Source organism: Archocentrus centrarchus, chromosome 7, assembly GCF_007364275.1.
Source record: "Archocentrus centrarchus isolate MPI-CPG fArcCen1 chromosome 7, fArcCen1, whole genome shotgun sequence".
Lineage (NCBI taxonomy): Eukaryota > Metazoa > Chordata > Actinopteri > Cichliformes > Cichlidae > Archocentrus > Archocentrus centrarchus.
The window spans coordinates 33042692-33057626 of NC_044352.1; the positions used below are offsets into that span (position 1 = coordinate 33042692).

At 38.5% G+C, this 14935-nt stretch overlaps 1 protein-coding gene across 1 annotated transcript in view; it reads right to left on the reverse strand.

Moving 5' to 3' along the window:
- The window catches only part of ntsr1 (neurotensin receptor 1 (high affinity)), a 64483-nt gene extending 50331 nt beyond the window's left edge, over positions 1 to 14152 (reverse strand). The window contains exon 1 of the mRNA XM_030733777.1: positions 13471 to 14152. Coding sequence (XP_030589637.1) covers positions 13471 to 14139 — 669 coding nt within the window. The 5' untranslated portion in view covers positions 14140 to 14152. The remainder of the gene's footprint in view (positions 1 to 13470) is intronic.
- Positions 14153 to 14935: the final 783 nt, after the last annotated feature.

Genomic DNA, 14935 nt, shown 5'->3' on the forward strand with positions numbered 1-14935 from the left:
TGTCATCCAAGTAGAGGAGGTGGCTGATGTTTGCTCCATTCTGTAGTCGGTGTCCATAGACAGTCTTGTTAAATATCTGGTTGGATACATGTGTGAGGCATTGAGTCATAGGCTTTCGTAATCAATTCAGGTGGTGCAGAGGTTGTCAGTCTGGTCTCACAGTCTCGAGTGACTGCTCTAGCTACCAGTAGCTGGTGTTTTGCTCTTTTGTTGTTACTGCAAATGCCCTTCTGGGCCCCGTTCATGTATTGAGCCACGTGGCTGCTCATCTTCGTTGCTATGATGCCTGACAGGAGTTTCCATGTTGGCTATTGGTCGGTAGTCAGATGAAACCGGTTCCTTCTGTGATCAGGATCAGGATTGTCTGGCATACTGGAACTGTATATATATATATATATATATATATATATACAGTTGTTGTTTTGTAAAGTCATTAAACCCCAGAAAAAGAACAGTTCAAAGAAATCATTAAAAGCCCGAAAATACTACATGTATGACATTCATGCTCATAATGAGTGTATGTAAACTTGTAACCACAACTGTATATCTTCTGTAGCGATTAATGTTAGCTGTAAATAGTATTTGATGAGAGGTTGATAATGTGAACATTTTAGGAGAATAAATCAGTTACATTCTAAATAATATTCCTCACATATAGTACAGACAAAGCAACACATTAGTGATGCAGCAAATCTCGCACTTCTGTCTGATCCTGAAAGCTTTTGTGAAAGGAAAGAATTACCAAGAAATGAATCTACAATTCTACACTGTTTGCTTTTTCCACTGCAAAGAAAAAGCCTATAACAACTGAGAAGTGATGAGTTATTACGCACACTAGTAACATAGATCTAAAGAGAGCTTTCAAGAGTTGTCAAAAAGTACCCTCCTTATGGAGCTACAAATCAAATATCAAAATCCAGCAGGGGCTTCAAAGTAGTGCAGTACTTGAATGATTATGCTCTGTTGCTTTCAATGAGACTTGTAGTGAGGCCAAATATTATGTTATTCAGACTACTACAGGCAACTACTGCTGCTGTGAGAATATAAAGATAACAGGGGGGAGGCTGGATATACTGTACTGTTGTCAAAGCAGCAATGTTTAAAAGAAGGGTCCTTACTGTATGGTGTCACACAGAAGAGTGAGCTTTAGCAATTACACCAAGTTGATGCTTTTTTACTCAGACTCCAGGCAGCATTACAAAGGTCAAAGCAACCAACCAACTGATTCCTGGATGTTCAGTCTATCAACTCTACTTTTTGTCATGAAGCAGGTTGTATGCAATGTTGTAAAATCAGTGAATCATTTTTGAGACTATACTATAGCCTTGCAGTTACTGTAAACAACATCTGTTGCCTTTTAAAGTCTTTGCAAAATGTGGCAGCAGATGGGATTTTCTGGAAAATATGCCTCATGTCAGCAACGACAGATTGGTTATGACACAAATCGCTCCTCCACTTCAGTTCCAGCGAGGGTCTGGAATTTGTAGCCACGGGCAGGTGCTAATGGGAAAAAGAAAAAAAAAACACCTCTCTCCACAGCATAGGTGGTGGGAGATGGGGACATGGTCAATGTGACAGGAGGAAATAAAGTGGTGACTTTATCTGGACAAGTGACAGAGATAGAGGCTAAAATTCCTTCAGACCTAACTTATCAGGCAAGAAAAGATGATTTTGGATGATAATTTTATGTAAAGTTACTAAAGTATTTAACCCTTGAAATATGGATTAATTATAATCAATACTTTATCCCATACATGGGCAATTCTTCTGATGAAATAATTACTACTAATAATAAAATCTGGCAGATGATTCTCTGCCAGATAGACATATTGTATTACAGGGGGTGACAGTGTGTGGTATGAAAGGTTTCCAGTATCTGTCCTTCTGGCAGTGGAGCTGAAAGCAAGGGCTTGATCGAAAAGTGAACAAAATCATATGAATTTCTGGCAAGTCCTGAAAATATATCATGATCATTTCTCTATGTCAGGGGTGTCCAAACTTTTTTCAAGGAGGGCCAGACTTGACAATGTGAAAGTGCCCAAGGGCCAACAGTCCCTGATGACATTATTTTAAAGAAGAAAAGATGCATATAAACATTGTTATTATTTAATTTCCATGCAGCAAACAAAGATGAAGTAACCAAATGTAGAGCATAAAGTTCTGAATTTCCTACTGAAATTTATATTATACAGACACTGTAAAATACTACTGTGTAATTCTGATAACAGAGCAGCAGGTGAGCTACTGACAGTAATGTGAAGGGCACACAGGGCAGGTGTGGCTCCAGAGCAGTGGGAGACGTGTGTAAAATGTCACTTAGTGTGGATCTCAGGCGGTTCTTGTTTAAGTTCAGAACAGAGAAATTCTGTGCACACAAATATGTGGAGCCAAATGTTTGCATCTCTGGAAACTTGATCTTATCCAGCTGTTGGTGTTTTGCCAAAAACTCATTTCAGAATTTCTTTTTTTTTTTAATTTTATAAAGGCCTTATAAATAAAATAAAGAAACAACCTGTTTTGCAACTATTTTTATGACTGTGTTATTGTATTTACATTATAATCAATCCAGTACTTTTTGGCCACATCATCTATCTTTATAGAGCTGTGATGTTATATTTGTTGCAACTTTTGCTGCCCCCTTGGCCAGATCTCTCTGAAAAAATGATTTTTTTTTTCTTGATAAAAAAATATATAAAAGTCACTTTGCCAAAAAGTGACTGTACAGTAGCTTCTACTTGTGACAGGACTGTTCTTTCTCACTCAAAAAGAATTGATATCATTTATGAGAGATATATTTGACAGGTTATAGGCTAAAAAATTCATTTACACCTGTTTAAATACAGCAAATAATTTTTATTTTTTGTTTATTTTGCAAATACCCCAAATCACTTTTTGGCATGACACTGGTAAAAAGTCATGCAGTCACTACATGATTGGATGAATGGTAACCAGGTTTTGAATGAATGAATATGAGAAAGGGCAGAGATTAGAAGCTTTAATTAAAAAAAAAACTGGTCAAACAGTTGACTGTTTTACAGATGCACTGCACCTCTGAACTCTCCTATGAGTTTCTGACTGATGTGCGTGTGTGAATGCAAACATCTGATGCAGTCAGCCCACCTTGAACCTGCTTGCTACCTATTGCAAAGGATATCAGACCTGCACCTATGTGCAAAAAGGAAAAGCTATTATTCTAGTGCATTCACTGCTAGGTGGTGGGTGTCATATGTCCTGCCTTCTGCAGGTTCTGCAAGTTCATATTTGAAAATTGTTCAAGCAAGAGAAGAAGAGATATATTGACGTACTGAAGGATAGTGGGAAACATTCAGTAGTTTAGAAGAAATATGGCCCAGACAGACCCATTCCAACACATCCACAGTGGCATCTTACTGAATAGACTTGGCAGCAGAGTGGGAAGCATGACAACCTTTAAAAAAAACAAAAATCATCCAAAATAAACTGATAAATACAATTAGTGTCAAGACCATGAAATAATGGGTCAGAACATACTGATACTACATTTTACCAAGAACATAAGCCACAAGGAGACTCTCAATTGTCATCAAGACTGTGTCAGCAGGGAATAAGCCTCCACTGAAAGAAGACTTTAGGTTTTTCTAGAGCTCAAGCTTCAACAGAAGAGCTACAGTATCAGCTCACATCTGATGCTGGAGACTGCAAGATTTGTTTCTTTGTGTTTTCACTTCTTTGGTGATGGGGACCCCTTCCCCGACGAAGTGAGTCTGAAGGTGCAGGCACAAATTTAAATGCCCCTCCACGGCACATACATAAAAATGCAATTAGTTGGAAGGGAGATGCCAGATTCCTGGCCACTGTATTCAAATATGCCACAAACTGCCACCTGCTCTTATGTATTTTTAATAGATTAATTCTAAGTTCAGGAGAATGCATCAGTTTGTTGGAAGCTGTAATTACACACTAATCTGTATTGTACAATACTGTATCTGTATTGTTTTCTACTAAATAACCTCAAAAATGTACTGACTGCACCTTTAAAAGATAAAACTGGAATCCCACAAAACTTCACATTTGATCTTTAAATCAAACTATGCATCTGTAGCCGAACAAGGACAAAATACAGGTGATAGCAGATGAAGATGAAATATGAATCAACAGACACAGATTTCTTATCTTATTTAGACCCAGTAAGATTAATGTCGGTTATTTTCAGTGCAAATAATGTTGAGGCTCAGACATTAAAATTTCAAATTACTGGGGCACTGTGTGTTGTTGAGGAACAATTTCAAAGGTTCATATTGTTCCGTAACAACATTTAATGACTATTTCAAAGCATAAACATATTTCAGCACAGATTGCCATCAGAATACAATCAGATTCTGCAACCTGCATTCAAAAGCTCATTTTAAACTGCATTTAGTCCAAGTTTAGAAAGTCATTTCAGTCCCACCTTCAAGAGTCCAGCTGTGACAGGCATATTTCAATCAGTGTGACTGATTACAACACAACAAATGATTCATCACTGATTAGTGTGTTATGTGTTTAAACTATGTACAGATTCATTTTATTTAAACAGTGAATGCTGTAGCAACACACAGTAAATGGTTCAGCACAGAGAAACTAGCTGACAACCTGACAGCTGCCCCACAGCCTGGAGATTTATTTTGACCTGAAAATAAATCTACACTGTGCACTGATCATAATCTGTGTCCTTCATGTCTGATCAATTATAAATGCTCTCAGGGTAACTATAACAACAAACAAATATTTAACCGTAGCTTCGTGCTCCTATCAGAAAACCTGTAGAGTAGTTTAAGGTTTGTTTTTGTGTTCATAAAGACTAAAACCTTCAACTGGATATTTGAACCCTGATAGTGGAAAAAGAGCCCTCAAGTCCTGAAAGATTCATACAATTTTTTTTGGCAAAAAAAAAAAAAAAAATTCTATATGGTTTTGTGCATGTGAAATTATTACCCATCTACCCAATGACCTCTTTAAAGATATGCTGTTTGTATGACTTGCAAAGCCCGTAGGAACTTTGTACAGTGGACAGTGATTACTCATGCAAGTAATATGATAAGGAACTGTTGGTGGAAAATAAAAATAAAAATAAACTACACTCTTATTGATAATGTCAGGGGGAAGGAAAAACACACAGTGAAAGCAACATTTCCATCAAACAGGAAATAAATGTAAACATCCATCTGAATTGGTCAGATTAAATTCATTCTACTAACTCAACCTTGAGTAACCCACTCCCACACAGCTTGATGCCACTCAGTGCAGCAACATTAAACATGCTCACAGGTATACCAGCCCAGGAGAAGTGCACACAGCAGGACTGTGCTACAATACTGAATGTAGATGAACTGGAATATCTGATATACTGCAATGCCTGACTTTACTTTCAGAATTCTCCCAGGAAATTAAGGAATTAAAAATAAATTCACATCCTTGCTCATTTAGCTTTCCCCTCAATCACCCCTATCTTCCTGACTTTCTGGAAATCATTAGAGTTTGCTTTTCTTGATTTAAAACATTGTTAAATGTGCAAACAGTATGATTGGTATCTTTTTTTGGTGGCTGTGGCTCAGGAGACAGAGCAGGTCATCTACTAATTGGAAGGTTGGTGGTTTGATCCCTGGCTGCTCCAGTCTGTATGCCAAAATATCCTTGAGCAGGATACGGAACCCTGAGTTGCTCCCGATGCGTTCATGTGAACGTGTGGGCGAAGGTTAGATAGAAAGCACTTGGATGTAGCAAAAAATGCTTTTATGAACGTATGTGTGAATGAAGACGTTGTATAAAGTGCTTTGAGTGCTGAAGCAGAAAAGTGGTATATAAGAACCAGTCCTGTTACCATTTTAAATCCTGTTTGTTCAGGTAAAGCTCTAAAACCTGCAAAAACCTTTCAGCCCTGCTGGTGCTTTTCTGGATGTGGAAACTTCTGAGAAACACTTCCTCTCTAAGATGCTTTTTCATACCCAGTCATGCTGCCGACCTGTTGCCAAATACCCTAATTAGCTTCAAAATGTTCCAGTTTTACTTTAGATTTTCCACAGTGCCCCAGCTTTTTTGTAATTGTATTATGTTTTGTTACAGTTTCACATAACATGTGCATGCTTCATTTGGTTATTTATTGATTTATTTTATTTTTTACCACAGTACTTAAAAATACTTCCAAAATAAAATGGTGAAAATTGAGATTTGTCAGCTTTTTCCTGAAGTTGTCTGTGCTATCATTTTTACATGTCAGTATTCTGTATTGGAACTATATGACTTTGATTTAACTGACTAGTTTATTTTTGAGTAGTTCTTGGTTGGCAGTCAGGGACGACCTGTTCAAAATCCTTACCCTGCCCACTTCTCTGTTAGGAGATCTTTTCTCGCTTATCATCCACCAACTCTAAACTTCTCTGTTAATAACATTAACTGCAGCCAAGAAATCCATATTACCCAACAGAAAAGACAGAACAAAATTACAAAATTGAAACTACCAGTTCAGTCTGTCAGGCCTCAAAAAAAGGTCAACATGATTCCAATTCCTGATACCTGGGCCTTGTACTATAAAGAAAGTTCAGCGTACTGAGGATATCTTTCCATTATCTGGCTTTACTTATCCTTACTGTCAATCAGGCTAAGTGGTCACAAAAAGGTGTTATCATCTGGATAAGTCAATCCAGAGTTTATCAATCTAACTACGAGCATGTTCACACTGACAGCACTGGACCATTCAGAGACATGAAAGGTATACTCGCAGAAGAGTGGCTGATTAGAAAAGTATGAAGTGGGTGCATATATAATACAGTCTGAAACAAACACAGCTGCTGCAGACAGAGCAGAGGTATGAGTGTATGTAACAAGAAACACATCATACAGTAGTTGCGTATTGAATGTGTGTTTTAAGCAACTGAGCACAGTAGTGATGGGTCGGTCATGAATGACCCAGCTCTAAGAGCTGGCTCTTTGAAGTGAATGACGGACCCGGCTCCTGGTTGTGAGCTGTTTTTTTTTTTTTTTTTTTCTTTTTTGTGGAAGCCACATATGATTGGTTAAGATGTGTGGCAACATTTGTGTGTCTACACTGAGCGACAGGGCAGAGGGGAGGTCACAGACCCACCACACAGTGAGTCCAAACAGATCAGACACAGAGGGAGACGCTCTTGCAAAGTTTGCTCAGAGACCGGAAAGAGCACGAAAAAGTTGCACTTTACATAGAGGCAACATGCAGGAAGAGTGAGGAAAATGAGTGACAGAAAACGTAGTAAAGTTTGGACACATGTGATAAGCAGACTGTAGACTGTGCAAAGTTAGAATTTCATATCGAGCAGGCTCCAAAAACAACCTGCACAGGCATATATGAACTGTCCATCAATCAGTGCAATTAGAAGAACAAAACAGGGCAGGTCATATCAGCAAGGAGAAAGAGGATCAACCCCTCACGGGCCCTTGGTTTGTGCCAATTTTTGTTTTTTATAATTTATATTTGGAGCACTCTATTCTATGTTGAGTATATAAAGAAACATTGGATATAATGTGTGTGTTTACAGTAGTAATTCATTTTACATACATTTTTTAAATAAAATCTGAGGAGCTGTTTGGGAGCCGAAAGAGCCGGCTATTTCTGCACCTCCACCATGACAGAAACAACGACACGACAAGAAACAAAACGAGACTGAGACAAAATATACACACACAGCTAACGAGACAATAGGGAACACCTGGGAGGGAAACACAGGAAGCAAAACTAGACACACTGCACACGGACCAACAACACACCAAAATAAAACAGGAAGTAACTAGACACAAAGACCAGGACTAGGATACATCAACAATATATATATATATATATATATATATATATATATATATATATATATATATATATATATATATCTCTCAAGGAACAAAAAACACAAAGCACTGGGCAAGCAGCCCAGGACCATGACAAAAACCAGAATTGTCAATAATAATTTACACCATGCCTTGTCCTGTATATTGTCCTCACATGCAATGAGCATTTTGTGCATCAAGAAACATCTGTTAACAGAAAGTGCTTTTGGCCAAAAAAATTACAACATCCCCTTTCCTATTGGTGGAAAAATATACCACAACAACCAATCAAAAAATGATATGTCAACATGTGGCATTTGGTTGCTGAGCAACAGGTGAAAGTTGTGGGAGTGATGGGCAAAAAAGAGACAATCATATATTGATAAAGAGTTTTGAAATGTGAGAGATTGGAGAGACTTTAGTGTGTATGGAGTCTGTAGTTAGTCTGTAGTGTGTTTAGTGTGTTGTGTAATCATAAGCACGGCAGATGCTGCTGATTGTTTTGTAAATAGTAAATAGCATTGCCTGCACTGTAATGTGAATAGTTGTATATAACTTTGTAGTTTGCTAAATTTGTAAATACATTTTTGAGAATTGCGACTTATATTTGCATGCTAAGTTCTAAAACTTGTTTGTTAAACATGTTTGTGGTTTTAACAGTTAGCTCAAACGTTCAGCAAACACCTGGGAGCTCGGATGTTCATTTGGAACTAGACCGAAACCGCCTCCTCCAAAGGGTCTCGCTACGGTTGTTCTGGTCTGAACCTGAGCGCGATTACACCTGCACAAGCAAACCGCATCAAGGGGGAAAACAAACCAGTTCAATTTAAACAGACTTAACACTGCAGGTGTGAATGTAGCCTTACATAAATCTTTACTGGTATAATGATTAGCTGGTCTGTCACTACATATTTGACACAATTGTGAAACTTTGTGTGTTTACATCAGTGCAAAGTGGATAGCTCAGTATTTAGCACTCCTGCCTCACAGTACAGGGGTCCTGTCTGAGTGTTTCTTCCAGGAGCTCTGGAATCTCCTGTCATTAAAAAAAAATCTTGCTGGGTTAAGGCTGCCTGTCTGAACACTTGAACCTGAACTCTTGCAAACATGTTTTTTGATCTCAGAAGTTAAATAAAGGTTTTAAAAAGATTTGCTGGTTTGGCTGTTAATTTTTTTTTTTTTTCAGCACAAAGCCAGAACAGCTGCCATTTCTGTCACTGCAGAATCACGTCATAGATTTTCTTTTAGGTAACTTCCTTACAATGATTAATTTCTTGAATTCTCTCCAGTTATTAGGACATCTCAAGCTAAATAAAAAGCAACAGCAACAAAAACGCAGTAATACCTAAATTGGTGTATTGCATTTTCAGCAGTGTAGTCGGCCACATTTGAACATTCTACTTTTCTTGTAAAAGTTTACATCTGCACATATGACTGATAAATCTGAATGTGACATTTTCAAAAATAATTTGTGGAAACCACCTTAAATTGATCTTCAAGATCACATTCATAACTTTAAATCATATAATCCATCATAATTACAAAAAAAACTTTTTCTTTCTTTTTAATTTTTTTTATGTAATGTGCTTTCATATTGTGCGAGGGTGTATCTGAGATCACCATGTTGGTGTTGTTCCTACAAAATATTAATATTTCTTTAGGATCATCACTAAGCGGACCTTTCGCTCAGAAGTTGGGATCCATTCTGAAACCAAAAGTTAATGTTGGCTTATTTTTTTCAGGCCTTTGTTTTTGAAAATTATTATCAATTTCAGTTTTCAGTTGCTGTTTTGTTAGGTTTTAACCACACAACTTCTTGTCCAGGTTTAGGAAAAAGTCGTAGTTTGGGTTGAAATAGACTCTTTCACAGTGTAAGCTTTTCTGTGAGAAAGCTCTGGAGGAAAAACATTCTCCCTGTCTCAGTGCTATCACATTGCAACAACCTGATTGGTCAGTCAGAGTGGCATTAATTATGATGTTGTCAGAACAAAATAAACCATATTATATCAGATTATTCATTTTCATGTGTTACCTGTGGTTTTAAATTCCACCTGTTCTTACCTCTGATGGGGAACTATATCAACTACGACTAGGAGCTTAAAAATTGTACATTTAAAGTAAAATAAAACAGAAAAAATGTAACATTTTTGAAACCCATGAGAGTCTAACTTTGACAGTTTTAAGAAGCAGGAGTTCTGCATTATTTATATTTGCCATTTAGAGTACAGTTTAACTCACTGTGCAGCAGTTGAATTTAAGAGGCCTGAACTCCTTCTACTAAACTACTCAGGATCACCCTCCTCCTCCTCACTCTCTGACCTTCTCATCATTCTCCTACACGTCAGTTTTCTCACGCAAGTACACACACACACACACACACACACACACACACACACACACACACACACACACACACACACACTTTCTTCCCCTCAGAGTATTTCACTGTTGTCCAAACAGACTGAGCGTGTGGGGACCCTCCAGTGCAGCAGGGTGCCTCTTGAATTGGCTCATACTGAATCTTTCATAAATCTACAGTACAGAATATTTACACACATACGCAAAATGTTATGGTAGCAGTTTGACTGTTACATACCACCTGCTGCCAGACGTCACATCCCAACTTATATAATTTTAAAGTCCACATTTAAAAAAAGGGGGCTTCTTAATGCAGCCTGGCTCACTAGTAGACTTAATGAAAGCACTGGAAGATAACAACTGCTACCCTTGGAACAGCTTCAGTTAGTAATGCATGAGTGATGAAAAGAGAAAAAAATCAAAAGATGATAAACTGAAGGACATCAAAAGAGAAGAAAAACAGATGTGTGATGCAGAGAAGCAGGAGGCACAGATCACGATGATCGTTAACGATTACACTGGAACCAAAATCGCTTTTCTCACAACCCCCAACAGGTTTTCAGCTTCTTAGTCAGCGCAAAGTGTGTGCATTGTCAAGCTGAGGGAGATTGGCCTAATCACTTACACGATCCATGAGCGTGCTGCTCTTGGGGACGCCTGGAGACAATTTTGAGAACTATCCTTTCTTTAGATGAGGGTGCTGGGCACTCAGTGAAAAACTCATTTTATTGATTTCCATCAATCACCTACAAGTCCAGAGCTCAAACGACAAGTGCTATATGGCACTAGTAGATTATTCCTAGGCTGTCTACATTAAGACATAGATCACCCTACAATGCACATAGCCTCAGGACTCAGGCATTCCAAACATTCTCTCTTCTGTGACATTTCAGACAGTCGCCAGAGTAAACAAAAGCCCACAAGATTTAGCCCAGGTTTGTGTCCCTGTCTACTATCATTCATTTCACAGTGCTTAAAGCTGCGCTTTCAAAGTTTTGAAGACTGAGTACCAATCTAGTGAGCCAGCATATGATTGAGCACTGCATTGGTAAAATGCAGTATTGTGGTGGTAACTGTGATGTTATGGTATAAGTCAGGACAGCCGGCCATCATCAACTGAGCAAAAAAATTTGAAATTTTTGCATTAAACCATTTTTGAGTTAGTTTTGTCTGTTCAGAGTTTTATGCTGGAAACTGTTATTACTGCCGCCAAGGAGGTTATGTTTTTGGTCGCGTTGGTTTGTTTGTCTGTCTGTCTGTTTGTTTGTCAGCAGGATTACTCCAAAAGTTATGAACAGATTTCGATGAAATTTTGTGGAAGAAGTGATTAAATTTTGGCGGTGATCCGGATCACGATCTGGATCCAGGAATTTTTTTAAGGATTCTTCACTATTGCAGGATAGGGGGTTATTGTTGTCTGGGAAAGATGAAAGATTATTTCACAGTATTTAGATACACGTATTACAGCGTCAGTGACCCTATGGCCTTGGCGGAGGTTTGCGCTCTCTGAGTGCTTCTAGTTTTTATTTTAGTTTATAGTTCTTTATCCATTTAGTGAAGTGGCTGATTCTTTTGTGATTCCTTGATGCTGCCTGTATTTGCCAATATTAAGATGTTTAGTCTGTGATGATGGTGAAAGAAAAGAAAAAACTCCCTTAGTGTTCTTCTGTACTTTTATATCATATTATATAACATTAACTGTATGAATTTAGGTGAAGACGTGCATTCTTTCCTTGTCACCGTCATAGGCTGCATAGTGTGTTACTAAGATAGTTAGTGCCTACATCCCAGACTCTGAGAACCCTGGCCTTAAAAGCAGCTGTATAAGTAAACATCCAAAACATTCAGTTTGCCACACAATAGAAAATGTCAAGGTCTGATTATGTTTTTACAAGATGTATTTCCATAAATGGAATCAGGTCTTTCTTTCTTTTCAATTTTTTTTTCCATTAATTATGTTATTTTTCACAGCTTGTTCCTTGATATATTTGACAGTGAGGAAAAAATCCAGTATAAAGTTTATTGGATTATCTGGTTTATTCAGTATTGTCCAGCTCATAACAGAAAATTGCTTTCAAGTATTCTCAATAAGAACCAAGAGGCTTGATCTACCGCTTATTTCTTTATACTTTGCTTCAAAGGAGCCAGACTTTCTTGCAATTTTTTAAAAGTGGTGCTGTGCAATAGTTCCCTGAGCTTTTTGAAGGTGTTTCAAAGTTTTTCTTTGGGCTTTTTTTCAGTTTTTGATACACCATGTAGAACCATCTGAAAAGCATCTCTTTGGCAGTGGCTTCATTTGTCACTAGCAGAATGATCCCAGACACACTGCCAATGCAGTTAAAGCATACCTGGATGGAAAAGCGCACAAAGACCAGTCATGGATTTGTCTCCTCAGAGCTGGGACCTCTGATATGCTGCATTTTCATTTATGTTTGCATGTTTCACTAAATCACTGTGTTTATTTACCATTTCCTAGTGAAACATTTAAAAAAGACAGGTGGCTCAATACAGTTGCACAATACTGTATAAGTCCCCCACTTAAGTTTTATGTTTAAATTTTCGACTCACGTTGTATAAACAGAGCAAGCAGTGGTGTTATTTTTCATCACTGTTTAAAAAAATGACACAGAATGAAGCTGAAATCCAAGCGGCTGAATTCAAGAATCCTCACAATCACAAATAATCACTTTACTAACATGTAAAAAGATGAAAAGCAACACATTATCATATTTGAGGAGCTGAAATGATCCGATCTTTGGAGCTTTGTATCAAAAAATATAGTTAAAGTCAGTTTATGGATGAATCTGTAATTATTCCAACTCTACCAACATAAACACAAGGAAAGTGAGCCAAAACAGAACATCACTGCTGAAGCAGCCTGCACGCTGCACATGTTGATGATTTAGATTAAACTGATGTGTTGATTTGCAGATTAAATAACTCAGCATCATGCGCTGATCTGCAGATCGTTTGCTTGCAGCAGGAAAACGCTATTTTTGACACTGAACCCTAAACACAATAACGAAAATGCTTTCATGTGCAGGCTAATATGTATGTTTTTCTTTTTCTTTTTTTGTGTGTGTGTGAAAAAAAAAATCAACAAGTATCCTTGGGCAGAGTCTCTAATAGCGATAGCACACACCTCTGCATGAAGTTTAAAGTAATTCCTCACACCGATCTCATGTACTAATTGTGGCTGTGGACTTTTATTTAGATTTTTTTTTTTTTACTTTATTTCGGTGCGTAAATTAACAACAGTGGAGAGAGGCGTGCTTATAGCCATAAGTCCAGGACACCCACCTGGAGAACAGTCTTCATGGTTACTGGAGAGACCACAGCGGTGCATATCTTCTCGCCTTTACGCGTCACCTGGCCCATGATGAAGGGCATCGGCGTCGCGAGCGCGAAGGATGCGAGCCACATGGCGCTAATGAGTTTCTTCGTGCGGCTGCGGGACATGATGCTCTTTGCTTTGAACGGGTGGCAGATGGCCATGTAGCGCTCGACACTCAAGCTGGCGATATTAAGCGCGGTGGCATAAGAGCAGCTGTCCCGGAGGAAGTAGTAACCCCTGCACACGGCGTCCCCGAACACCCACGGGTGATGGAACCAGATAAAGTTGTAGAGCTCTATGGGCATGGAAAGGATGAGGATGAGCAGGTCGGACACGGCGAGGCTGGCCAGGTGGTAGTGAACGGTGCTCTGCAGGTTCTGGAGTGTCTTTTTGGTAATCAGGGTATAGAGGGTGATGGAGTTGCCTAGGGAGCCTATGGCGAACAGAGCCACGTAAATGACAGTGACTGTGACTTTTGAGTACACGTCAGTATTAACTTCCAAGTCTTCTTCATCACTTTTGGTAGCGGCGGTGCTGTTATCAAACGGAAACACAGAATTATTCCCAAAAAGTTTCTGCGCCAAGGAGCCAAAGCCGATCAAGTCGCTCCCCGAAAGCGTAAAGTTTAAATCCATTCTGCTTCTATATATGAAAACATATAAAAAGAAAAAAAGTAATACAGATCAAGCTGTGTGGATATGTGCTAACGTGTTTCTACTTGAAACATAACGGACTCGTTCTGGTGTTGAAGTCAGATGAGAGCAGCCTTTATAATTTGGCACGACAGGAGGCGTGCTCGCTCATTGGCGCTGCTGCGATGACGCACATCCATTCAATTTGTCCATATGCTTCATTTTGTCCGTTTATAGCTCACCTTGGAAACAAATAGTGCGATGCAACATGAAAACAAGAACTGAAGGAATTGCTTTCATTATAGTTTCTAAAAGATTTTTTTTGTTCTTCGTTGTTTTGTTTTGAAGCCTTAACTTCCTCTTCAAGACGTGTATCTCTTCTTCCCTCAGTCAACCACACAAGTACAAAGAAACATTTTAGGCGCAAGCTTTAGTCTTCACAGCAGGGTGTCAGATTGTGTTTCGGGCAGCAGTTAATGATCTTCAGTGCTTATGATCCACTCCCAGTGTGGAGGAATCCTCTGGACAGACTGGAGAAAATGACTAATGGTTTTTTCACAACAGTCGGCACCAGTGTAGCAAAGCAGGCCCACTTCCTTTTGAAACACTCTTTCCATATAGTTTAACACCTAGTGGTATATCTACAGATTTAAATGTTTTTTTTTTTGCTGTGTTCACTCCCGAGAGCTCGCTATTATTCACGTATAAGGCTTTTAAACGTGCTTTCATGTCACTGTGTTCCGCTCTCTTCCTGAAATATGTGCTCACCACAGCCATTTCCGTTTTTTGTGCTAAATCC